Here is a 27,159-nt window from a genome sequence, read left to right as displayed (position 1 = left end):
AGAGAACTTTGTCGCCCACTTGATACGGTTTTTGAGGAGCTCTCTTTTTGTCTGCAAACTTCTTCTGAGACTGGTGTGCGTCATCTAGCGCTTTACGAGTGACTGGCCAATTAAGTTGGAGTTGAGATATCCATTCGTCTAATGACTGGATGTTAGGTCTTTCACGAGGAAGTTCAGGTATGGATACAAAATCTTGTCCTGACGCCACTTTAAATGGGGTAAACCCAGTACTACTGTGTACAGAATTGTTATATGCCACTTCGGCGAAAGGCAATAGGTCGGCCCAATTATCCTGTTGATAGTTTATGTAACATCTAAGGCAGTGGTCCCCAACCTTTTTTGTACCAGGGACCAGTTTCAAGCAGAAACACTTTTTCAAGGACCGGGGGAGAGTCCGAGTTTGGTGGTTTGCTTGCAGACGTTTCATTATCTGACTAGGTAACATCTGATGTTGTTACCTAGTCGGGTAATAAAACGTCTGCCAGCAAACCACCAAGTTCAGGGGCGCCAATGCCTCCTCATTGCAACCCTGAGTGACAGATATTCTCTTCTATAGGGACATTTAAAATGGAGGGTTTCAGCTGCAGATTCAGGAACTGCGCCGGGCTGAGGAGCGCCTTCGAAACTGAGCGCTGGGCGGCGGCGGCCCATGGCTGTCTCCACAGCTCAGGACAAGTCCCTGCAGGATGGCTGAGAAGCCCCACCTCTCAGCCCTGCCTTCCTCAGCCTCATCCCTCAGGTGTCTCCCTCCCTCCCTCAGCCTCATCCCTCAGGTGTCTGCCTCGTTCCTCTCTCAGTCGCTCTCTCGCTCCTCCACCAGCCCAGGAAGAAACTGCTTCAAAGAAGCCGGCAGGGTGGCTTTTCCTGTCGTCGCAGCTCCTCTGAAGCGCCTGTTCACCCCCACCCCGCCACCCGCGGTTCAATCCAGTGCTCCGTTCTGCCTGCCTGCCTGCCTTCATTTCTGGTTGTTTCGGAGCAGCTTCGGCTGAGTAAAAGAGGCGAATAGTTATTATTCTCAGCCGAAGCTGCTCCGAAACAACCAGAAACGAAGGCAGGCAGGCAGGCAGAACGGAGCACTGGATTGAACCGCGGGCGGCGGGATGGGGGTGAACGGGCGCTTCGAAGGAGCTGCGCCAACAGGAAGCCACCCTGCCGGCTTCTTTGAAGCAGTTTCTTCCTGGGTTGGTGGAGGAGTGAGAGAGCGATTGAGAGAGGAACGAGGCGGGAGGAAACCGAAGCCACTGAGCCAGAGAGTAGGACAGGCTTTGGTTGCTTCCTCCCTCCCCTTCTTTCATTTGTGTCCTTGATCCCTGATCCCGGCAGCATTCACCGAAGGCGAAGAAAGCCGCCATTTTTATTTTATTTTTTATTTTTATTTTCTTTGCGGACTGGTACAAAGTGATCCATGGACCGGTACCGGTCCGCGGCTTGGTGGTTGGGGACCCCTGATCTAAGGTATTGTTCTAACACTGCATTAGTTCTCTCACAGGCCCCATTGGTTTGGAGATGGTGGGCAGAGCTTAAGCCTTGGGTGGAGCCTATTAACTTCAGGAACTCCCTCCAAAAGTTCGAGGTAAATTGAACCCCTCTGTCAGAAATTATACATTCAGGAACTCCATGTAATCTATAGATATATAGTATAAACAGTTTAGCCAACGTTTTTGCAGAGGGAATCTTGGAACAAGGTATGAAGTGTTTGGAAAACAAATCGGTTACCACCCAAATCACCGTGTTTCCGGTGCTTTCGGGTAATTCCACTATAAAGTCCATAGAGATTTCCTTCCACGGAGCCGTTGGTCTAGCCACATTTTGTAACAGGCCTGCTGGTTTACCAGGAGGTCTCTTTGCTGATGCGCAAATTGAGCAGCTAGCTACATAAGTTTCAATGTCCTTCTTCAACGTAGGCCACCAGAACTGCCGCTTAACCAGGTGTAAGGTTTTCATGAATCTAAAATGGCCAGCCGCTTTAGAATCATGAGCTTGTTGTAATATTTGGCTTCTCAGTGTCTCTGGTACATACAACTTTGTTCCCATCCAGGCCAAACCATCTCTAACTGTACAGTTATTCGAATGAGCCAGGAACCAAATATCAAGTTTTAGGGCTTCTTTTAGTTGTGCAGTCAAATCATTCGATAAATCCACTTCTTGTTTCTTCTTTTGAGCTCTAGTGACCACTGGGGCGGCTAGCTGTTTGGTTGAGACAATCGGCCGTATCACTTCCTGGCGAACACTATTATATTGAGGCAGTCTAGAATAGATAAAGCATCCGCCAGGAAATTCCTCCCCCCTGGGATGTACTTCAATGAGAAGTTAAATCGCTTAAAGTACTGGGCCCAGCGAACTTGTTTAGAGGACAACTTTCGAGGCGTTTTTAAGGCCTCCAAATTCTTATGATCAGTCCATACCTCAAATGGGTGTTTCGCTCCTTCCAAGAAATGTCTCCAAGTCAATAGAGCCCAACGAACTGCAAAAGCTTCTTTTTCCCAGACAGCCCATCTTCTTTCGGTTTCAGGTAGTTTGCGGGAGGTATAGAGGCACAGGGTTGTAAAGTTCCTTTCTCATTGATTTGAAGTAATACCGCTCCCACGGCCATGTTGCTCACATCGTCTTGGATCACGAAAGGAGCGTCCATGTCCGGGTGCTTTAGCACTGGTTCTGCAGCAAACAGTCGTTTCAGCTTTTCAAAGGCTGCTTGGCACTCCATGGACCACTCCAGCGGTTTGCTAGGCCTTGGCTTCACCTCCCCTTTAGTTTTTAGGAGATTTGTGATAGGCATTGCTATCTTAGCAAAAGCCGGGATAAATTGCCGGTAAAAATTGGCAAATCCCAAGAAACTTTGAAGTTGTTTTCTGGTGCGTGGGGGGGCCATTCCAACATGGCACGCACCTTCCCTGGATCCATTTCTAGGCCCTCATGTGAGATGCGATACCCCAAATAGTCAATTTTCTCTTGATGGAACTCACATTTGGACAGTTTAGCGTACAATTTGGCGGCTCGCAGCTTCTGTAGGACTGACCGCACTAGTTTCACATGTTCATCCCAAGTTTCCATGTAGATAAGGATGTCATCAAGGTAAACCAAAACTCCCTTGTATAAATGTTCATGTAACACCTGATTGATCATCTGCATGAATACGGCTGGGGTCCCCTGTAGGCCAAATGGGAGAACATTGAACTGGAAACAACCCATCGGGCTGTTAAAAGCTGTTTTCCACTCATCTCCTTCCTTAATTCAAATTCGGTAGTACGCTTCTCTCAAGTCCAGCTTCGTGAAAATTTTTCCCTTAGCCAGATGGGCCAGCATGTCCTTCATCAGGGGAAGGGGCTACATGTTTTCCACGGAAATTGCGTTCAGCTTTCTATAGTCAACTATCAAGCGCTTGGAGCCATCTTTCTTTTCACGGAACAGCACTGGGGCCGTTACCCAGGGTTTAGCGGACTGGATGAAACCACGTTCCAAATTTTTATCGATAAACGATCTCAGCTCTTCTAATTCCCGTGGTGTCATCGAATATAGCTTCTAATTCCCGTGGTGACATCAAATATAGCTTCGGTTTCGGGAGCTTCACCCCAGATAAAATTTCAATACTACAATCTGTTGACCGATGCGGGGGGAGCTCATCTGAGGCCTTTTCACTGAACACTTCCTTTAAATCCCAATATTCCTTCGGAATTTTCTCCTCCCCCTCCAAGTTCTTGGTACCTGTGGAGGCTAACTCAACCGGATTCTGAAGCTTCGGCCAACATCGCTCCTCCCTTTCCAGTTGCTGATTGGTACGTATGCGCAACGACCCCTTCCTCCAGTTAACGTGGGGGTTCCACTTCCGGAGCCATGGTAATCCCAATATTAGCGGTTGCTCCATCCCAGGGGCCACAATAAAACACAGGGTTTCTTTATGCTCTCCCATGGTCATTTCTAGGGGTTCCATTATGAAATGTGCAGGGCAGCCCTTCGCCACCGATCCATCCAATTGACAAAAGGCTATGGGCGTTTTTAAAGGTTTTAGTCTTTAGTCTTAAGTCTGGGTTTATTTCCTCTACTACTTTCGTGTTGATTACACACCTCGTGCACCCAGAGTCTAGCAAGGCTAGCATCTCCCCTTCGGCCCCTGAGGTGGGTACCCTCAATTTCACTGGAATGGTCATAGGGCCCTTGTTTGGACTTACCAGGAAGTCGTCTTCCGAGTCAGATTCACTCTCTTCAGAGGAGGTCAGAGATCCCAGCTCCTCTCTTTCCAGAGGGGCGACCTCTACAACCTCCCTCGTCTTAAGCGCGGTTTCGCGAGGCTTCGCTGGGGGGTTTTCAGGCTTCCTCCTTCCTTTTGGCGCCCCCTTTGGATCCAACTTGGCCCTGCAGCCCGCAGCCCGGTGACCTTCCTTCCCACATCGGAAGCAGGCAGTGGGCTTGGGTCTTGCCGCCATCCCTCCCTTCTGGGGCTTGGGGACTTCTTGAGGATGTGGGGGGGAAGGCTTGCACCAACCAGAGCCCCCGCCGGCATCTGCTTCGGGTTAGATCAATTTCCACCTCTTCTGCCAGCAAATACCACATCTGCAAGTCATTGGGGTCCCTTCTGGCAATGCATCTCTGGTATACGTCTTCATTTAATCCATCTTTAAACGCTTCTATCAGGGCTCCCTGGGACCAGCCTCGGATATGACACGCCCGCTGTCTAAACACTTGGGTGTAATCGGCCACTGATCTCCACCCCCGATTTATGGTCTTCATTCTGATCCTGGCCTTTCGCTCCACCAGTGGGTCCTCAAATCTTGCCCGCAGCGCAGTCATAAAAAGGTTATAATTCAGCAGCTGGGGGGCGTTATCATTATGCAAAGTCACCATCCACTCTGCAGCTATTCCCTCCAGAGCCCTGGTAACACATCTCACTTTGGCGGCTTCTGGGGAGAATTCCTCCCCATATTCTTCCATATAGCTCCAAACTTGTGCTAGGAAAAACCCCAAGTCTTTGGGATTTCCCCCAAATTTTACTTCTAGCGGAGGCAGCTTGGGAGCTCTACATCTTCTAGGGATTACATCTCCCGCTGGGGGCCCCGGGGCTGTTGCTGGCTGTTGCTCTGGCTCAGGTTGATTTATGGGGGTGGGGGCTGCTCGGCTTCTTCTGGCTGGGGCTGCTCCCCCTTCCCCTTCATACCTTTGTGCAGCATGAGGTTGCCCAAAGGCCTCATTGAGGAGTTGCCTGGCTTGGTCCAGTAAAAGCTCTCTCTTTTCCCTCTCTTGCCATGGCTCCTCTCTTCCACGCCGTCGGGTGATGGTGATTCCGGCGGGGGGACGGGACTCCTCCGGATCCTTCCAGCCAACACCCAACGACCATCTGGGCTTCACAGCTGGGATCTCTTCCAGATTGAGCTCCGCTAACAATTCAGCTCCCCGGGCCTCCTCCAGCAACAAAGACTCTTGGCCTCCAATGGCGCCCAGGTCCTCCTGGTCACTGGTTGGAGATGACATGATGTTCAGCCCCCCTCGGAAGAAACTGGATATTTTCTCCAGGTGGGCTGGTAGAGGGAGATTCAGAATAATGTCAGATGGTGCTCCATTCAAAATTCAAGAAAGAAATACTTAGACTCCATAGATTAGAGAAAAGATATCTTTTACTGAAAATGAAGTGGTAGCAACCGTAGAATTCTGAATCTGAGAAATTAGGCGCGCAAATCACATATACAAAGTGATGGAAATGTTCCCACCCCCAATAGTTCAAATGATTCTTCCAATTAAAAGTTGTGAATATGATCATGTGGACATCTTCAGGTGGTGATGAGGCCTCTGTCCATTGACCTTGGCATATTTTGATAAAGGTTTGCAGCTGCGCAGAGAAAAGAAAGCTAAGCGAGAAATAGAAACCTAAACAGGAATTTATACTCCCCCCTCCTCATTTTTACAACACTAGAATGTAACACCTCCAGCTCGCTTCCCAGATTCTACCCCCTCCTCCCCCCTTTACTTATGGCAGCCAAAAGATGCAAAGCAATAGTAGAAGATCTTGAAGGCTGACACCATGAATGATCAACATTTAAGGACAAGAGAAATCAGACCCCTCACATCCTGGACATAAAACTGTTTCAACTCCTACCCTAAAAACGACACACACCAGAACAACCAGACACAAGGACAGTTTTCCCCTTGCACGCCATCACTCTCCTAAACAAATAATTCCCTCAACACTGTCCAACTATTTACTAAGTCTGCGTTACTATTACTATTAACCTTCTCATCAGTCCTTACCACCCATCCCCTCCCACTTGGGACTGTATGGCTGTAACTTTGTTGCTTGTATGCTTACGATTTATATTTCCTAGTATGGGTTGATTGCTTATTTGTACCCTATGACTATCGTTAAGCGTTGTACCGAATGATTCTTGACGAATGAATCTTATCTTTCTATGGACACTGAGAGCATATGCACCAAAGACAAATTCCTTTTGTGTCTAATCACACCTGGCCCATCAAGAATTCATTCATTCATTCATTCATTCATTCATTATCTAAAGGGATCAAAACAGTGCAAGCCATGGTGTTCCCCAGGACTCTATGAGTACTATCGAATCGAATTGAATAGAATGAAATGAAATGAAATGAAATGAAATGAAATATATATAAAAGCGAAATACCACTCATGCATCATCACAAAATCTCCAGAACCGTAAGGTCTGCAAACTTGAAATTTGGCACGTATGTTCCTCTTGGCTTCTAGGTGCTCACTAGGAAAGGATTTTTCAAAATGACCATCAGAGCATTAGTATATTATTATTAACGTGCTCTGATGCTGAGGAGTTCTACTCCCCCTCTTCACCTGAAAATCTGTTCCAAATGCAAAACGCAAGCAGAGGAGAGGAGTTTCAGTTCTAGTTTCACAGCAGCCAGCAGCTTTCGTACAAAACAGTTGAGCTAAGCCACGCCCAGGCTCCTTGCTGTCTCCTTGCTCACACAACAAATACTGTTTCAGTTTCCAAACAGCCCTCTCTCTGACACACTGACAGGACGCTAGCCAGATGAATACCAATGGATGCTGGTAGGCAGAGGGAGAATTTTTTCCCCTTATTTTCCTCCCAAAAAACTAAGGCCTGTAGAGTTTTAATTGCAGGAATATTCTTATCGTGGATGGCAAACCTCAGGTAATGAATGTTTATAAAGCAAATACAACTCAGGCAAACAAAGTCACTAATGTAAAGGAGGATTAGAGAGAGGAAGTAAACATATGTTAGACTTTAACTAGAGATAATTAATTGTCTTAATTACTATGCTAAACAGTAACGAAAATTGAGCAGAAGCCAAAGTTAACCAATGTTAGAGGATTACTAAAAATGTGTATAAATGCAAGACTAGACTCCAATAAAGTTCATCATGATTCAGTTGATCATGATCAAACACCTCGACTGCCTCATCATTACAACAAGTGGCGCATGAACAGGGACCCTCTTACTTCGTCCGGCAAGGATTTGGTGCACCTTCAACCCTTTGTGGTTTCTTCAACCTTTTGGTTTCTGTAAGTATGGGGTCTTCGCTTTCTGAGGAACAAAGGAAGCATGTAGATGAATTAGGCTATTTGTTGAAGAAAAATAATACTGAGGTACCACAGAAAAATCTCTTAAGGCTGGTCCAGGAGATTGCAGCTCAGTGCTTATGGTATCCAGAAGAGGGGTCTTTAAAATTAACTGATTGGGAATGTATAGGGAAAACATTGCATACTGAACCTAAAGCAAAAATAGAATTTTTGCATGTGTGGCATTTATGTAGAAATGCAATTGAAAAATTTGGTCACAATGAACTTTCTCTTTTAACACCTCCACCTTCACGTTGTACTAATGCTGTCATTTGTTCCCCTTCTTCACCTTAATATATGTCTTCAATTCCCTCAGCTCCTGCAGATACAGGGCAAAAGCCTCCTGACTCTATTGTTCAGTCTTCTTTTCAGAAAATGGTTGAGAATTGTAAGGAGGATGCCTCTGTCTCAGGAACAGAACTTGCAGAATTACTGTCTGTTTGTCCAGTGCAATATCATCCTGGTCAGGGGCCACAGCTTGGACTGCAAGTAGCAGAATGTCTGCCTTATCAGATCTTAAGAGAGTTAAAAAAGGCAGTTACAGACTATGGGATTAGTGGTAATTTTACAAGAGGACTTTTAGAAGGAATAAAAAATGGTTATACAATGATTCCTGAAGATTGGAAGCAAATATCACCTGACTCCTCCAGCAGTCTCTCTCACTCCTCCCCAGCCACAGCTGGTAGCGCTGGGATCAATTTAATCACTCAAGAGGAAATTGAGTTTAAATTTCCCTTGGAAGTTAAAATAGTTCCATCTCAATTTAAAGGACCTCTTCCTTCAGGATTAGTTGGCTTAATTTTGCCTCGTTCTTCTGCACACAAAAAGGGCTCTTTTGTTGTGCCTGGGGTAATAGATTCAGATTACACTGGTATCATTATGATTCAGATTTGGGTGAATTTTCCTCAAATTCTTCCTTGTAATTCTTCTGTTGCTCAATTGTTTCTTCTTCTATATGAAAATCCATCTCCTGGTATAGGTAATCATGGGGATGCAGGATTTGGATCAACTTTTTTATCTGTAGGCTTACTTTGTCAGCTGAACTCCTCTCATCCTTTGTTAACACTCTTCCTAAATAAACAACCATTTCAAGGGTTATTGGATACTGGAGCCGATGTTACTGTCATCTCCTCTTTACAGTGGCCAGTACAGTGGCAAAAAACAACAGTTTCTTCATTATGGGGAATAGGAGGTTCTACAGCTGCTTGGCAGAGTGTTCAAGAAATTAATGTTACAAAATCTGCTGGTAAGTCCTTTATCCTACAACCATACATTCTAGATATTCATACTAATATTTGGGGCCGTGATATCCTTTCTCTTCTTAATGCTCATTTGATTCTTGATGATGGCTCTTCCTCTTAAATGGCTCTGTTCTATGCCGGTTTGGGTGGAAGAATGGCCATTATCAAAGGAAAAACTTGCTGCTTTACAACAATTGGTTCAAGAACAATTGGCTGCTGGTCATATAGAAGCTTCTACTAGTCTTTGGAATACTCCTGTTTTTGTTATAAAAAAGAAAAATGGGAAATGGTGCCTCCTGCAGGATTTAAACTTAATTCCTAATTTTTATAAATTATTGGTAGTTGATCTTGAAGACTGCTTTTTTACTATACCTTTGCAGCCTCAAGACAAAGAAAAATTTGCATTTACTGTCCCAGTTTTTAATAATAGCATGGCCACAAAACGATATCATTGGTGCGTGTTGCCTCAGGAAATGCTTAATTCCCCTACACTTTGTCAATATTTCGTGGATAATGCTTTTCAACCCTTTAGGAATAAATTTCCTTCCTATTTAGTCTATCATTATATGGATGATATATTGATAGCAGCCCCAGATTTTGATGAATCTAAACTGTTAAAAGAGTTAATGGATATTGTGGCATAACAGGGATTGTATATAGCCTCAGACAAAATTCAAAAGGTAGAACCTTATACCTACTTAGGACATAGAATGTTGCACAATTTCTCCATTCCAATTCTTCCTGAATTACAAGTACAGAAATCATATACCTTTGTACAATGGCAAAAATTACTTGGTATTATTAATTGGGCACGCCTATTCTTCTACATTACAACTGGTGATATGTTGCCCTTATTTCAGTCTTTGAAGGGAGCACAATCACCAGGATATCTAGTTGTATTAACTGATCTTCAAAGAACATGCCTTCAAGAAATATTGAATAAGTTTAAGCATCGATATGTGGACAGGATAACATCCTTGACAATAGGACTTTGTTTAGCTATTCTTCTTACTGCACCCTTACCCACAGGATGTCTTTATTCTAATGCCTCTCCACAAGCAGTCAACATTCATGAATGGATTAATTTGTCAGCTACTCCGCCTAGAAACATTTATCCTTATCAATCAGCATTAGAGGATTTGATTATTAAAGGTCGTAGACGAGCCTTACATCTTACAGCAGGGGTCCCCAACCACCGGTCCATGGACCGGTACCGGTCCGTAGAACAAATCCTACCGGGCCGCTGGTTTGCTGGGCACCGCCATCTTGTTTTGATGAAAAAGTGCTTCCGGTGAGCTTTTCCGGGTAGAAAGCTCACCGGAAGCACTTTTTCATCAAAACAAGATGGCGGCGCCCAGCTGATGCCGGTACCGGGCCGCGGCATAAAAAAGGTTGGGGACCACTGTCTTATAGGACAGGATCTCATTAGTATAGCTTTCACTTGTACAAAAGTTGAACATGAGCATTTTGTTAGATCGGGGTGGATCGGTTCCCAGAGAGACGCGAGACCATAGTAACTTTCAGCTCTTTATTTGTGTCAGTTCAGTACCAGCAAACTGGAGCCGCGGCAACCCTTCATATAGGGATTGCTCACGGCTCAGCGGCCAATGGCAGCGCTTTGAATCTCCCGCGATCGGCTCGGCCAATTGTGGTAGATTCCCAGTGCACCAATCACAGCCGCTGAGTCAACCAATCCGGTTGCGGTCCGTGCGGACCAATCAGGTGTCAGGTTTTGGAGTATGCTAATATAGCACACCCCTCCCCTCTTGGTTTCGTCTGGCGGTGCGTAGTGATGTAGTTGCGTAGGTAGGTGGGGCTTCGTACCTGCCTAGTTGACCTGCGCGGTTCAGTTCCAGCGAGGTCCTCGACCGGTTCGGATGGACTCCTCATCGCTCTGGTTCCCTGGGATGGAACCGCCTGGAAGGGTGAGCCAGGCCTTCTTTGGTAGCTCCCTCCCGGTCTACTCGGGCTGGTCGAGCTGCCGCTTCTGTCGTTCCCACCTGGTCTCTCCGGGCTGGTTGAACTGGCTAGGCTGCTCCTTCCAGGTGAAGTCTCCCGGAGTTCCTGGTCGGTTGGTCCAGCGTCTACCGGTGAGTAAGGCTGGTTTAATTGGGGTTGGTTTATCCTGGGTGGGGGGTGTTCTGTTTGCGTTTTAGAGTTCCCTTCACCTCTTTCTTTATTGTTTGATGTTTTTCCCCCCCCCCTCTGATTTCTTGGTCGGGTGTTTGGTTGCTGTTAGCAGCTTGACCTTAGCTGGTCGATGTGCCGCTTCCAGTTTCTTCCCTTGGTAGTTTGCAATCAGTAAGACCGGGGGCCCGTTATTTGGGTGATTGTTGCCGGTACCCAGATTGGGTCCCCTGTAAAGTTTTTAGCATAGATGGTATCTCCAATGTTAAATGTCCTGCATTTGCTGGAGGAGTCCGGGGTTTTTTCCGGGTTGTATGTGGGGTGCATTCTGTCTAATGTGGATCTTAGCTTTCTGCCCATCAATAATTCTGCTGGGCTTTTGTTTGTGGTTGAGCTGGGTGTGCTGTGCTGGATAAAAAGCATTTTATTAATTTTGTCTTGTATGTTGCCGGTTTCGATTTTTTCCTCCCAAAAAACTAAGGCCTGTAGAGTTTTAATTGCAGGAATGTTTTTTATCTTGGATGGCAAACCTCAGGTAATGAATGTTTATAAAGCAAATACAATTCAGGCAAACAAAGTCACTAATGTAAAGGAGGATTAGACAGAGGAAGTAAACATATGTTAGACTTTAACTAGAGATAATTGTGTTAATTACTATGCTAAACAGTAACGAAAGTTGAGCAGAAACCAAAGTTAACCAATGTTAGAGGATTACTAAAAATGTGTATAAATGCAAGACTAGACTCCAATAAAGTTCATCATGATTCAGTTGATCATGATCAAACACCTCGACTGCCTCGTCATTACAACAAAGGCCGACCACATAGTTCTGTAGTGAATACAGAGATTGAGCTAATATAGAATATAGAGTAGTACAGAACAGAACAAAATGGAATAGAATAACTTTGTTGTGACTTTGAATGTATACTAGTTGGCATACATTAAAAATGAATTTTTGTTTCATAAAGCTCTTAAGGTCACCACTTCCAATTTTACACTACATAAACATGATGATAAATAAGTAGATAAACAAACAAATAAATGCAAAATTATGTATATACTAACCTATATTATATGACACAGAGAAACAAGATTACAAGAAACAACAGCCTAGTTATACATATTTATGGTGAGAAAGTTTAGCAAGCGGATGGCATAGGATAGGGAACAAAGCTGTTCCAGAATCAGGTAGTCCTGCTAGAAATCCTTGGAAACCTCCTCCCAGAGGGGAGCACGAATCTTGGAAAGTTTACCAGGCGGATGGCATAGGGAGCAAAGCTGATACAGAATCAGGTAGTCCTGCTATAGATACTTGGAAACCTCCTCCCAGAGGAGAGCAACAGGAACAGATTGTGAAGTGGGTGTGTGGGGTCTCTAACAATGCTTTGAGCTTTGAGCATCAGCAGCATCCCGAAAGGAGGGGAAGTGGGACTTGGAAGAAGTAATCGCTAAGAACCAACAAGGCCTTGATGGCACAGATCCAGCCTGGGGCCTTGCATTGCAGCCCTGGCCTTTGCTGTAGGGGGAGTGCAGAAAAGTCCTCTTTAAAAGGCTCACAGCTCCGCTCTTTCCTTTGAGGGAGGAAAGGGGAGAGAGGAGGAGGTGCCCTGAGACCTTGGGCTGCCTGAGGACTCCACTGTGGGGAATCAGGGCGGAAACTGCTGGAAGGAGCTCTCAGAGCAGGGCTCCCTGCATTGTGCGGCCATCCTGCTGAGGTCTGAGATGTTCCCACCTTACATCGACCACCCAAAGCACCAAGGCTGCCCAAACCTTTGCATGCAGCGCAAAAGATTCCTGTGTCCCTTTCTTTGCAGGACATGCCCGCCTCCACAGCCCCCTTGCCCCCTCGTCTAGGGGGAGGCAGGCAGGCAGGCAGGGAGCATGTGCAGAGAGCAGGGGGAGACTCTCTTAGGCAGTAAACGCAGGAAGATCGTACTTCAGCTTCCTAGCTGGCCCAACCAGGCCTTTTGAGCCCATTCCAGGAGCTGTCCAGGTCTTCCTAGAATTCTCTCCTGTCCAGCAGGAATCCCGGATCCGATTCCCGGTCAACGAAACTGAGGCTCTGGCTGCTCATAGATTTTCCCTCCATTCTCTTCAGGCAGTTCTGTTCAGCTAGTCCTCAATGGACGACCACAATCGAGCCTGGAATTTATGTTGCTAAGTGGAAAACGTGCTAAGTGAGTTTTGCCCCGTTTTATGACTTTCCTTGCCACATTCCTTAAGTGAATCACTGCAGTTGTTAAATTTAATAACATGGTTGTTAAATGAATCTGTTTCCTCGTTGACTTTGCCCATCAGAAGGTCCCAAAAGGGGATCCCATGACTCCCGGACACAGCAACCGTCATAAACGGGAGTCAGTTGTCAAGCATCCAACCGTAACTCACATGACCAGGGGGGATACTGCAACGGTTGTAAGTGTGGAAAATGGTCATAAGTCACTTGCTTCAGTGATGTTGTCACTTCGGTCACTGAATGAAGTGTTGTAAGTCCAGGACTACCTGTGCTATGGTTCTTTCCTTTCTGCTTCCTTTAATGTATTCATTTCTACAATCAACTTTATGTTTTCAATGAAACGATGTCTGTGGATCTAGTTGAAGGGGAGCTACGGAAATCCAAGCCCAACACATTTTTTCTAGGAAAAAAAATGCAGCTTTAATTTCTGGCTGAAGATATTTTTGTAATAAAATGGACCAGGGGTCAAAGACAGCCAGTGGCAGTGGTCGCGAATCCTACAGTTCCACTGAACCACATTCAAAGGGACTGCTACAGCTTTGTCCCTCTTCTACACCAACCGGTTGCTTCATGTCTTCATTGGACGGATTTCTCCCGTTTCTATAGCCTCCCACTTGACAGACGCCTACAGACTCTCTTCCTCTCCGTTTCTGCCGAATGTCCACGACGTTTCCTCCCAAATGTTTCCTCCCTTCGTTTCGCCCGGCTCCTCCGCCGCCGAGCAGCCTGGCCGGACGCTCCCAGGCACCAGCAGCAGCAGCAGCAGCGAGGCAGGAGCGCCGGACATCGGAGCCGGCGAGGAAGAGGAAGAAAGAGACGAGGAAGGAAAAGAGCGGACAGAAGCGCCATTTCACCTTCATCCAGAGGCTGCTGTGGCGAAGGGAAGGGACGAGAAACGAGACGACGGGCGAGGAAAATGGTCCCTTTGCAAGCTGGCAGCTGCCCCCCCCCCGGCCCCGCCCCGCCCTTAGAGGCCGAGGAGCACTTGGTCGCTGCCATTAATAACAACAACAACAACAACAACTACTACTATTATTATTATTATTATTATTATTATTATTATTATTATTATTATTATTATTATTATTATTATTATTTCAACTCTGGTTGTAAGTTAAGGACTATCTCTGGGTGTATCCTAATTCATATTCTCCAATGAAACACGTTCATAGTCAAGAGTCATCAATCATGTTCTTCAATTAGAGATTTGCACATAAAAAAAAAACTTCAGTTGCTTAGTTCTAAACTTTGCAAGACATGAGTGGGTGTCACTTTCGATTCCAGAAACGACAAATGAGAAACGAAGAAACGAAACGAGGGACGAAGAAAATGGCTCCTTTGCAAAGCGGCAGCTCCCCCCGCCCTGCCCTTAGAGGCCGAGGAGCACTTGGTCGCTGTGCCACAAAGGCCAAGAGTAGCTGCTCTTTCATCAGCGGAGACTCTGCAAAAGGACGTCCCGGTAATATTGAAGGAAATGCAGTTGTTCCAAGTGGAATCGGGGGACCTTTGAACCTTCTGACGGAGGGTTTCTTGGTATTTTTCATCCCCCCCCAACTCGAATTTAATAAAGACAAAGGAACACAATTTTTTCAATATTTTACTGAACTAGTGCTGAACATTGGTTATTCCAAAGAGCTCCGACATAATCTGCCCCCCCATAATCCTGAGCCCCTTCTTTGATATTTTAAACAAGTTTCCTACAGTTATAAAGAAGCAAAAAAAACCTCATATTTATTTATGTAATAATTTATTGATTCTTCACGTCCTAGATATCAACCAAGTATCTTCATCATACATTTTAAGAAGATACTTGGTTGATACCCAGGATGCTGTGTATCCTAATTCATATTCTCCAATGAAACATGGTCAACAGTCATCAATCATGTTCTTCAATTAGAGATTTGCACATAAAAAAAAAAAACTTCAGTTGCTTAGTTCTAATCTTTGCAAGACATGAGTGGGTGTCACTTTCGATTCCAGAAACGACAAACGAGAAACGAAGAAACGAAATGAGGAAATTGGCTCCTTTGCAAAGCGGCAGCTCCCCCCCCCGCCCCGCCCTTAGAGGCCGAGGAGCACTTGGTCGCTGTGCCACAAAGGCCGAGAATAGCTGCTCTTTCATCAGCGGAGACTCTGCAAAAGGACGTCCCGGTAATACTGAAAGAAATTCAGTTGTTCCAAGTGGAATCGGGGACCTTTGAACCTTCTGACGGAGGGTTTCTTGATGGTTTTTTTTTATTCCCCCCCCCTCCCCGCTTGGCTTCAGCCCTAATCCAGCTCGGTGCCGCCGCTCTTTCTTTCCTGCCGTCTCATCTGCCCTCGCTGTCATCCCCAACGCAGCAGCCCGAGAAAGGAGGCCGAGGGGCGCCCCGGGGGCCGAACGCAGCCCCAAGACTGCCAACCGCCCGACCATCCAAGGAGCCCGGCTTCCCCCTGAGCCGCCTGGACCCCGCCAGAGGCCAACGTCGCCCGCTCCTCTGGGGCCGCTCGCGGGGAGCGGGGCTTCCTCCTGAGCCGAGTCCAGAGGGGGGAGCCCGGAAAGGAGCCGGGGAGGGACGGGGTTCATCCTGGGAGCTGAGGATGGGGCGGGGGAGGGAAGCCAAGCAGAGGCGCCTTAAGAGAGCTCAGGGATTAAGAGCCCGTCTGGATGGCCTTCAGAAGCCTTCCCAGTTTCCTCTCGGAGAAGATTCCCTGGGAGGAAGGATCAAGCCCAGCTTATTTCTACCGCCCCCGCCCCCCCCCCCCCCGCATCCCTGAACGGGTGGAAGGAGGTCCAGAGTTTGGGGAATTGGGCAGGATTCCTGCTCCAATCTCACTTTGGGCCCTTTCCTCCAGGGCAGGGATGGAGGAAAGCTATTTCGGCTGATCTTCTTGCAAGCCCTTCCTTCTCATTGGCAATAGAGCAAATCTTAGGGACTTGCCCCTTTTCCTTGACAAACAGGCCCCGAGAAAAGGCGCCTAGGAAACAGGGGTTGGGGTGCTGCCACGCTACCTGGGAATGACCTCGGAGGCGGGGAAGACTGAGCCACCCTCAGGTAAGAGGCGCCCTGGTCACCTGGAGAGGCCCTGGGGTGGGTGGGTGGGTGGGTGGGAGTGTGCTAGGAAACCCATTCGGAAAGGACTCTCTCCTTTCCCAGAGAGGAAAAGGGGAGGAGGGAGAAATACCGGCAGGATCCTGTCCTGTCACCTGACCGTGAGAGATGGAGCTCCCATGAATTCTCCTGTCCGTTGTCTGGGCCGCTTTGAAGGGCTGACCAAGGTCTCCCCCCATCAGGAATCCCAGACCGGGGATGTACCAGGCCTAGCCTGAATCCAAGGGGGCTTCTGTACCCAAGCACAGCCTTTCCCAAACACACACACACACACACACACACAGGTGTCTACACATATCTCATTCGGTGGACCCCAGTTTTGTGACCAGACATCTTAGTTGGAGCTGTTCTCCATGAATTTAATAAAGACAAATAAGCACACTTTTTTTTCTTGAACAGAACATGGCTCAGTGACTGTAGACTTCCTCCATCAGAATCTTTTCATTGTTAAATTTTTTATTGAACAGCTGCTGAAATTCCCCCCCCCTCCCACAGAGCTCTGATACAATCTGCCCCGTGATAATATTTTTAAAAATCTCCTATAGTTGCAAAGAAGCAAATACAAATTTATTTGTTCATCACATTCTCCAAATATAAGCAATATAAATAGGAATTTATTCTATTTTGTAGTCCACGTTTTTCTTTGTACACTTCAAGGGTCCTACATTCACATTTCAAATAAAAGTTAATCCCAATATAAAAATAGACATTATTCAATTAGTATTTCCTTCCGATGGACGGAATCCCTGAGGTCATTTCAATTCTCAGCAACTCAACTGACTTATAAAAAGAATCCCGTTCTTTTTTCAGGTGCCAAGTATTGTCTCACAGTGCAAATAAGTCTCACAGTGCAAATTTAGGTAGCCCTGAGAATCGCTGGGTGGCTCCTTTTGGGAGGGTGTAAACCCATCGGAGTAAAAACGGCATGTCAATTTCTTGTATGACCACAACTGAGCCAACTGTTGTGTTCCTGAATGAGTTTTGCTCTTTCGTGCCATGGTTGTTAAGTGAATCCCAGTGGCTGTCGTCTTAGGAACGTGGTTCAACATGGTCTATGGAGGTTCTCAGCCACCCAGGCTGGGGTTGTGCCAAAGGGGCTTTTCCAAGAGGCAACTGGACTTTCTTGCTTTGCCAGGAAGACGTGGAGTCGCCTCAGGAACATGGGGGTTCGGTGAATCTGGCTCCCTCAGGATGCTGCAACTGCTCTAAGTTGTCATTCCCTTTTTTCGTGGCCAAAACCTAGTTAGCCACCAGCTGGATCTGGCCATGCAACTCTGTGAGATTCCCTAGAATTCAAGGTGGGAGAGGCGTTGTTAGAAGGGGGAGGGTTTCCTTGGGGGTATCGTATGTCCTCTTTGGCATACAGGTTAGGTTGTGAGTGGGGTGCAGCCCTGGACCGGAGACGAGGAATTCCCCACGAAAGGTCCCAAAGTTGCTTTCCATTGGCTCCACGCTAGGCCCCCACGGCAGCGTGAAAGAGCCGAGAGAAGGGCCTGGCCGTTGGGGTCCTTGACTTCGTTCTCCCCCAATCCTTGAATGGTGGGAAGAGAGGCATCTGAGGGCCAGTCTTTGGGGTGGGGAAGGGACTTACCAACGAAGTTGGGGCATCTTCTATGGAAGGCAGAAGATAGATGGAGGCCTCCTGGAATTCTCCTTGGGATGCAAGGGAAGAAGAAAGCAGCGTGAGGCGCGTCTTAAACTCCAAGCCTCCTTCATTTAACCGCGAATATGGTTCATGTCTTCTTTTGAATAAAAGGACATGGAAACAATCCGACTGGCCTCTGCGTGTTTTCATGGGGAACCTGGGCCCTTCCCTGGGCCCTTCGTGCTGTCCTCGGGAACAACGTCTTGTCGCCTCCAGAAGAAGCCACAAGGACGGGGCAGGTGGGTGGGTGGGTGGAGGGACGGAGGGTTGGGCGACGGTGGGGTGGATAATTCTGCTGCAAACAGACGTATCTCAAGGCTGAGAAGAACTTACCACAAAGCGGTGAACAGCCAAAGAGCAGAATAAAATAGGCTGCCTCTCGGGATCCGCCTGAAACAATAAAGAGGAGACACTGGGAGACACCGAGGAGAAACCGGGTGTAAAATGCCCCCATCTCTCCATCGAATATCGGGGCTTGCCACGGGTCACTTTGTGCTTTTTAAGTAGGAAATCTTATCCGAATCGGCCCAAAGCAGCAGCCTCGGGTACTCTGCGACCGAGGACCGGGAGAGGATGCTGAGCTGTGGATCCTATTCGGGGAGGGGGGGGGGTCCGGGAGGGGGATTCCCAAGGAAGGATCTGGGACGGATCCCCTCCCAACCGTACGGGGAGGCAAATGTTCCTCAGCGGCCCAGATCAGGATGGAGGGCTACGCTTCCAAAGAGACGCGCGCGCATCGAGGAGACCCACTGAAAGGAGTCAGGTTTGACCTGAATCCTGGCCGGCTCTCAGGCCAACCCACCTGTATCTCCCGAACTCAGACGTGCTTACCCGTGCCAGAGAACGCCGACGTTCCCGTTCCGAGGAAGCCAAGATCGCCCTGCACCTGTGAAGAAACAGCGGTGAGACCGTTGTGACAGCTGAACCCCAAAGACTTTGAGCAAAGCTGCCCCACAAAGCACCTTCCCTTGACAGCCCATATTCCCCAAAGACTCCCTGGAACCAGATCTCCTTTGGAATCCCCTTGATCGTTCCCTTGGATGATCTAGCGCTCTTTCCGTAGTTTCTGGCACCCCGATCCCAGGATCCCAGGGGGGCTTCCGCGCAAGGAGGAGGAGCTGCCACCGAGACCGTCCCCCCCACGCCGTTCACGCTGCAGGCAATTCCTCTTCGCGGGGAGGGACTGTCAGAGCAGGATCCCCGCTTCTCTCCCGCACTCACCTCCGATCCCAGGATTCCCAAACTGGATCTGAAGTCTGGCCGCACATTGGAATCCATCCTGAGCTGCAAGAGCGACAGAGATCACTTCAGTCAGGTGGTCGCCATCGGGGCTCTGGGAGGGCCGGGTGTTGGGGGCATTCGGTCCCCATCCAGCTCCCCTCCCGGGGTCCTTACTGAGGACTGGTGCCCGGACAAACGCAGGGACGGCAGAGACTCACCTGAGACCAGAGAAAGGCGCAGTTGACCCTGCAGAGCTTCGTTTGGACCTGCAAGGGGACAATGGGCCCGAGATGACAACACGCCCCGATACAGACGCGCGAAGAGACCCGCGCGCCCCTCAAGACGGTCCAACCTTTCCCAAGAGATTTCCTTTGACTTCTTTAGGCCAAAGCAGGTGGATGCGCGTAAAGGAAGCGCGGTGCTTTTGAAGGCAATGCGGGAACGTGCTGGCCTAGCCCCCCCCCCCCCCCAAGCCGTAATCCAAACCCTCCCCTCCCCCTGGCTCTCTTTGCAGCCAGAGAATCTCCCTCCCGCCTCCCAGGAGATCCGCCCCCGCCCCCCTTCAAACCCTGAGGGAGGGGAGCCAAGAAAGGGAAAGGCCCAAGAAGTCCTGGGTCCTCCCCAAACTGACCTCCGAATCCGGGAGGGGGGGCTGGTCCGAGAGCCACAAGGAGGGTCGCCTCCAGTCGCCTTGGTACTGCAACAAGGAACGGAGGAAGGATTATGAGGCAGTCGATCCATCCAAGATGCCAAAAGTCCCTCCGGACACAAGAAGACTTGAATCCCCATTGCCTGCGCTCAGTGCCATCTCGTGAACAAGTCCCATCGACTTATGGGACATATGAAGCGGTTAATGCCCCCCTCACTCCCTGTCTGGGCCAGAGGCTCCCGCTGTGCCACCCTACTTTCTGTCCCGACCCAGGCAATGCATCCCAAGGACGGCAGTCCTTCCCTCCTCTCCCGCTGCATCTCGGCATCTCACCACTCGACATGGCTTCTTCTCTGTGAAACCTCTGAATCGCCAGCAAACATGCAAATGTCTCAAAGCCACAAAGTGCATCCGCTTAAATAGGTGCCAAGAGGCTCCGCCCAGGGCTGCAATTCAGTCATCACGCCTACTTCCTCTCTCTAACAACCCCACCTCTAGTCCCCTCAACGGGACACACAAAGACAGGAATCCCCATTGCCTGCGCTCAGTGCCATCTCTAACTAGGGCCATTTCTAAATAGAAAGGTTTCTAAATAGAAAGGTTTCTAAATAGAAAGGTTTCTAAATAGAAAGGTTTCTAAATAGAAACATCTCTTATTAGAGACACACGAAGATGTGAATCCCCATTGCCTGCGCTCAGTGCCACTCGAGCACAAGTCCCATCGACGGAATATATGAAGCGGTTAATGCCCCTCTCACTCCCTGACTGGGCATCCGCCTAGAGGCTCCCGCTGTGCCACCCTACTTTCTGTCCCGATCAAGGCAATGCATCCCAAGGACAACAGTCCTTCCCTCCTTTTGCGCCGCATCTTGGCATCTCACCACTTGACATGGCTTCTTCTCCGTGAAACCGAAACCTCTGAATCGCCAGCAAACATGCAAGTGTTTCACAGCCACAAAGCGCATCCTCTTAAATAGGTGCAAAGAGGCTCCGCCCAGGGCTGCAATTCAGTCGTCACGCCTACTTCCTCTCTCTAACAACTCCACCTCTAGTCCCGTTGATGGGACATATGAAGCGGTTAAGGCCCCCCTCACTCCCTGACTGGGCATCCGCCTAGAAGCAGGGGTGGGCAAACTACGGCCCGCGGGCCACATCTGGCCCGTTGGTTTTTTATTGAGCCCGGGGCGGCGGGCGGCCCAAGGCAATGCATCCCAAGGACGGCAGTCCTTCCCTCCTCTCGCGCGCAGCATCTTGGCATCTCACCACTTGACATGGCTTCTTCTCTGTGAAACCGAAACCTCTGAATCGCCAGCAAACATGCAAATGTCTCAAAGCCACAAAGCGCATCCCCTTAAATAGGTGCCAAGCAGGGTTGCCAGATCGCAGCTTGGCTCTGCGGCCAAACTCAAGTCAAAATACGGCCAAATTATTTTCTCTCATGGCCAAATTTTTTTATGCAATATAACATAAGGATATATTGTTTTTTGTTTTTTTAACTGTTTTTAAATAATCAAATCATAAAAAATAGTCTTTATTCGACAACGTGAGGTGAAGTCATGGGAATTTCTGCGTTTCTTTCCCCAAGGATTCTCCGGGCTCCCCAGCCCGGCAGCTGAGAGAAACAACCCGACTCCCTCCTGCTTTGCCCCGCCAGAAGGGCGGCCTTGCCCTCCACCTATCGCGGGGCGTCCTATTGCCTCAAGGCAACCCAGCCGTCGCATCCTTTCGTCCTGAGGCGAGGCTGCCTCATTTGAGTGAGGGGGACATAAGGGACCCCCGCGGCCCGCCGTCGCCTCGCCGCCCACGAGCTCCTTGGCCTAGAACAGCCCCCCTCCCCCCCTCCCCCGCTACAGGGCGTCTTTCTCCCGCCGTCACTGCTGAGGGAGAAGCGGCTCTAAAGCGGGCCGGTCTTTCTCAGGTAGCGGGCCTCCGGACGGCTGGCGACCCGGGACGCTGCTCCCTCCGCCGCGCTCCTGCTCCAGACTCCCGAGGGCGCGTCCCGGAGTTGGAGGCGGCCGCCCCTCCGCCGAACTTGGGAATCCTGGCAACTTTGGGGAGGGGGAGCCCGCCTGGCGCTGAGGGGAGGGGAGGCTTTTCGCCGCGGAGGAGCCTCGGCAGGTGCTGCCCGAGGAGAGGTGGGGGGAGGTCCGCCACACCCGCGCCCCCTCCGGGCCTTCGCGCCCTCCGGCTTCCCGCGCCCTCGCCCTGCGGGGAAGGCGGCTGGGCGCGCGAGGAGCCCGGCGCTTCGTCCACTTCCCAGCCGGGGCGCCAAGCGCAGGTGACCGGAAGGAGAGAGCCGGGGCGGAGGGCGCCGCTTCAGCCATCCGCGTCTCGTCTCGCGGGGGTGGGGGGCTTTCCTGAGAGTTGCTATGGCGGAGGACGGAGGAGGAGGAGGAGGAGGCGGCCTCCTCGGTCTGCTTTTACCCAGACAGGCGCTGAGAAAGAGCGCGGGGGGGGGAGGGCTGAGAGCTCCGGCTCCCCTCAGAGAGGAGCGGCGAGGGGTCTTGGGGGGGAGGAGGGGGACGAGGATTTCGGGGTCCCTGGAGGGGGCAGTGGCTGCTCCGGGCCAAGGATGCGGGGCTGGCGAGGAGAAGGGGAGAGCCGGGCTGCCTGTCTGGGAGGGCGGGAGGAGAGGGGCGCTTCGTGCTTGGGGAGGGGGCGGGAGAGCAGCGGGCGAGGAGCGGCCAAAGCGCCCGAGAAAGGCGGCAGAGGAGCCGCAGGAGAAGCCAGCTGTGTTTTCCTCTTTCCTAACTGGATTATAATTGGCCACCTTACTAATTGGATTAAAAGAGCTGGAAGACTCTGAGCTATTTAAATGAGTAAGACAATTTTACCTTCGGGCATCTCAACTTCTGCTCCTGCCTCCCCATCAACTGGAGGACGACTTTCAACAATGGCGAAGCAAGATAAAGCACAAGTTGATTTAACGATGGTTATGCAAGGAATTCAAGAACTTAAAACGAGTATGGAACAAAGAATGGAGAGTATTGATCAAAGAATTGGGAAGATTGATGAAAAATTTGAAAATGTTCAACAAATGATGGTGAAATATGATGAGAGACTCCAAAAAATGGAAGAGAAAGACAAACAAAGAGAAGAGACAATTGGAAATATTGATAGCAGATTAACAATCGTTGAACAAGATAAAAGTGGGATGTTGAAGTGGGAGATGGACAGGTCAGAATTTTATCTCAGATTCCAAAATATTGAGGAAGAAAAAGGACAATATTTGGCTGCAGTAATGATTGAAATCCTGGCTGGAGCTTTGGAAATAACAGAGGAAAAGATGATGGATGGAGTAGATGAGATATATCTAGTCTTCACAAGATATGCGGTGAGGAACCAATTACCAAGAGAGGTCCATGTCAGATTTACCAAAAAAACTATTAAAACTCAAATATTACAAGTGGCAAGAGCGAAGGTGTTGAAATATAAAGACAAAGAGATTGTGGTCTTAAAACAAGTACCCAGAAAAGTGAGAGAGATGAGAAGAGAATATCGATTCGTCACTAAAATGTTATTGAAAAAAGAGGTGAATTACAGATGGCTGATTCCAGAAGGATTAATGTTTACATGGCAAGAACAGAGACACAGAATCGACTCAATTGAGAAAGCAGAAATATTCTACAATGAATTTTTCGAAAGAAGAGAAATAGAGATAGAAAAAGAGATCATCTCAACTGAACTTCAAGAGGACCAAATGGGGATGGGGAAAGAAGAAGGCGCTTTAGGGGGACAAGTGGAGACCAAAGAACAACGTGAAGTAAGATCCACGAGAGCAGTTAGACCTAAATATAAAACATAATCATGGAGGAAAAAAAACTGATTTCTATGAATATAAATGGACTGAACTCAGCTACTAAAAGAAGAAATTTTTTTCACAAATTAGAGAAGTTAAAATTTGATATAATTTGTTTACAAGAAGTACACATTAAAAAACAACATGAACAATTACTGGCACGATCAAAATTAGGGAAAATATTTACTTCTCTGACTCATTGTAAGAAAAGAGGAGTGGTTTTGTACATCAAAGAAACCATTCCAGCAAAATTGATTTATACTGATGAAGATGGAAGAGTATTAATGGTTGAAATAGTGGATAATAATACAAAAATACTCTTGGTTGCAATTTATGCCCCGAATGATAAACAAGAAGAATTTTATAAAAAATTACATATGCAAACAATGGGATTGGACTATTCTAACATAGTTATGATGAGAGATCTCAATGGAATTGTAGATAATAAACTGGATTATACAGCAACAGCATCAAGACAAAATAGAAAGACTCTCCCCAAATCTTTTTTTAAAATGATAGATGAATTAAATTTAAAAGATATATGGAGAGAAAGAAATGCTAAAACTCAATATACTTTTTATTCAAATAGACATTTATCATGGTCCAGAATAGATATGATTTGGATCTCAACAGAACTAATATCTAATATTCAAGAAATAAATATTGAAAAAAGTACACGGGCAGACCATAATCCAATGACAATTAAATGGAAAGGACAAAAAAGAAGATCTAGATGGACATTAAATGATACTATTTTAAAGGAAAAAGACTTTACACAATGGATGGTAAAAGAATTGGCCTTCTTCTTTAATGAAAACAAAAAAGAAGATACTTCAATACAGAACGTTTGGGATACAATGAAGGCATATGTGAGAGGATTAATAATAGACTATACAAAGAAAAAGAACATTAGAAAGAGGCAAACGATTAAAGCTCTAGAAGATGATCATAAAAAACTGGAAAAAGAATTACAGAAAATGCCACAGAAAAAAGATATGAAACTTAAAATGGACATAATTAAACATAAAATGGATCAAGTAGAGAAAGAAGAATTGGCACAAAAAATTAGAAGTGCTAAACAGAACTATTTTGAAGATGCAAATAGGCCAGGTAGATGGTTAGCATATAAACTGAGAAAAGAGAAAGAATTAAGGAAAATATTACAGTTAATAGATGATCAAGGTCAAATTTGCTATGGGAATAAGGAGAAAAAGGCAATCATTCGAGACTTTTATGGACAATTATATAAACAGGAGGATCTTGATGAGGAAAAAATTAAACAGTATTTACAAAAGGCTAACCTACCTAAGATACCTGATGAAACTGGAAAAATGTTAGAAAGCACTATAACAATGATGGGATCAACCAAAGCACTCAATAGACAGAATAATGGAAAAGCACCAGGTCCAGATGGGCTTCCGGCAGAATTTTACAAAACACTACAAGAATCGTTGAATATCCCACTGCTAGAAGTCATGAATGAAGTTATGTTAAATAAGAAAATACCTAAAACATGGTCAGAAGCTTATATTACACTTATCCCAAAAGAAGGGATCCATCCAAGATGCCAAAAGTCCCTCCGGACACAAGAAGACTTGAATCCCCATTGCCTGCGCTCAGTGCCATCTCGTGAACAAGTCCCATCGACTTATAAGCGGTTAATGCCCCCCTCACTCCCTGTCTGGGCCAGAGGCTCCTGCTGTGCCACCCTACTTTCTGTCCCGACCCAGGCAATGCATCCCAAGGACGGCAGTCCTTCCCTCCTCTCCCGCTATATCTCGGCATCTCACCACTCGGCATCTCACTGGCTTCTTCTCTGTGAAACCTCTGAATCGCCAGCAAAGATGCAAATGTCTCACAGTCACGAACCGCATCCGCATAAATAGGTGCCAAGAGGCTCCGCCCAGTCGTCACGCCTACTTCCTCTCTCTAACAACCCCACCTCTAGTCCCCTCAACGGGACACACAAAGACAGGAATCCCCATTGCCTGCGCTCAGTGCCATCTCTAACTAGGGCCATTTCTAAATAGAAAGGTTTCTAAATAGAAAGGTTTCTAAATAGAAAGGTTTCTAAATAGAAAGGTTTCTAAATAGAAAGGTTTCTAAATAGAAACATCTCTTATTAGAGACAGGCGAAGATGTGAATCCCCATTGCCTGCGCTCAATGCCACTCGAGCACAAGTCCCATCGACGGAATATATGAAGCGGTTAATGCCCCTCTCACTCCCTGACTGGGCATCCGCCTAGAGGCTCCCGCTGTGCCACCCTACTTTCTGTCCCGATCAAGGCAATGCATCCCAAGGACAACAGTCCTTCCCTCCTTTTGCGCCGCATCTTGGCATCTCACCACTTGACATGGCTTCTTCTCCGTGAAACCGAAACCTCTGAATCGCCAGCAAACATGCAAGTGTTTCACAGCCACAAAGCACATCCTCTTAAATAGGTGCAAAGAGGCTCCGCCCAGGGTTGCAATTCAGTCGTCACGCCTACTTCCTCTCTCTAACAACCGCTCCTCTATTCCCGTTGATGGGACATATGAAGCGGTTAAGGCCCCCTCACTCCCTGACTGGGGATCCGCCTAGAAGCAGGGGTGGGCAAACTACGGCCCGCGGGCCACATCCGGCCCGTTGGTCTTTTATCGAGGCAACGGGCGGCGGGCGGCAGCTTCAGCGCTTGCCGGGCGGATTTCTCCCGTATTCGGGACCGTTGCGGTGGTATCTGACATCCAGGGCTCGCGTGTGTGTTTGGAGGCTCCCGCTGTGCCACCCTACTTTGTGTCCCGACCAAGGCAATGCATCCCAAGGACGGCAGTCCTTCCCTCCTCTCGCGCAGCATCTTGGCATCTCACCACTTGACATGGCTTCTTCTCCGTGAAACCGAAACCTCTGAATCGCCAGCAAACATGAAAATGTCTCAAAGCCACAAAGCGCATCCCCTTAAATAGGTGCCAAGCAGGGTTGCCAGATCGCAGCTTGGCTCTGCGGCCAAACTCAAGTCAACATATGGCCAAATTCGGCCAAATTATTTTCTCTCATGGCCAATTTTTTTTATGCAATATAACATAAGGATATATTGTTTTTTGTTTTTTTTAACTGTTTTTAAATAATCAAATCATAAAAAATAGTCTTTATTCGACAACGTGAGGTGAAGTCATGGGAATTTCTGCCTTTCTTTCCCCAAGGATTCTCCGGGCTCCCCAGCCCGGCAGCTGAGAGAAACAACCCGACTCCCTCCTGCTTTGCCCCGCCAGAAGGGCGGCCTTGCCCTCCACCTATCGCGGGGCGTCCTATTGCCTCAAGCCAACCCAGCCGTCGCATCGTTTCGTCCTGAGGCGAGGCTGCCTCATTTGAGTGAGGGGACATAAGGGACCCCGCGGCCCGCCGTCGCCTCGCCGCCCACGAGCTCCTTGGCCTAGAACAGCCCCCCCCCCTACCCCGCTACAGGGCGTCTTTCTCCCGCCGTCGCTGCTGAGGGAGAAGCGGCTCTAAAGCGGGCCGGTCTTTCTCAGGTAGCGGGCCTCCGGACGGCTGGCGACCCGGGACGCTGCTCCCTCCGCCGCGCTCCTGCTCCAGACTCCCGAGGGCGCGTCCCGGAGTT

General features: G+C 48.1%; 1 protein-coding gene across 2 annotated transcripts; it reads right to left on the bottom strand.

Annotated features, from left to right (window-relative positions):
• Positions 1 to 16,695: 16,695 nt before the first annotated feature.
• On the bottom strand, positions 16,696 to 25,412 carry LOC148131641 (uncharacterized). 2 transcript variants are annotated; one of them, XM_087953337.1, is made up of 9 exons: positions 25,388 to 25,412; positions 20,097 to 20,125; positions 19,746 to 19,811; positions 19,333 to 19,380; positions 19,115 to 19,177; positions 18,725 to 18,779; positions 18,227 to 18,283; positions 17,840 to 17,901; positions 16,696 to 17,534 (listed from the first exon to the last, which is right to left on the bottom strand). In XM_087953337.1, the coding sequence occupies exons 2-9, from the start codon at positions 20,104 to 20,106 to the stop codon at positions 17,488 to 17,490; spliced, it is 408 nt and encodes a 135-aa protein (XP_087809463.1). In that variant the 5' UTR covers positions 20,107 to 20,125; positions 25,388 to 25,412; the 3' UTR covers positions 16,696 to 17,487. The 2 variants fall into 2 exon arrangements, with proteins under 2 accessions (XP_087809463.1, XP_087809464.1); XM_087953338.1 differs by lacking the exon at positions 25,388 to 25,412 and having other exon boundaries at positions 20,097 to 20,164.
• Positions 25,413 to 27,159: the final 1,747 nt, after the last annotated feature.

Source organism: Notechis scutatus, chromosome 2, assembly GCF_049901735.1.
Source record: "Notechis scutatus isolate UNSWTSFEM ecotype Mainland chromosome 2, rNotScu1.2, whole genome shotgun sequence".
In the NCBI taxonomy this organism is placed as follows: domain Eukaryota; kingdom Metazoa; phylum Chordata; class Lepidosauria; order Squamata; family Elapidae; genus Notechis; species Notechis scutatus.
Note: the sequence above shows the minus strand (reverse complement) of the source record. Positions and strands in the feature narration are given on the sequence as shown.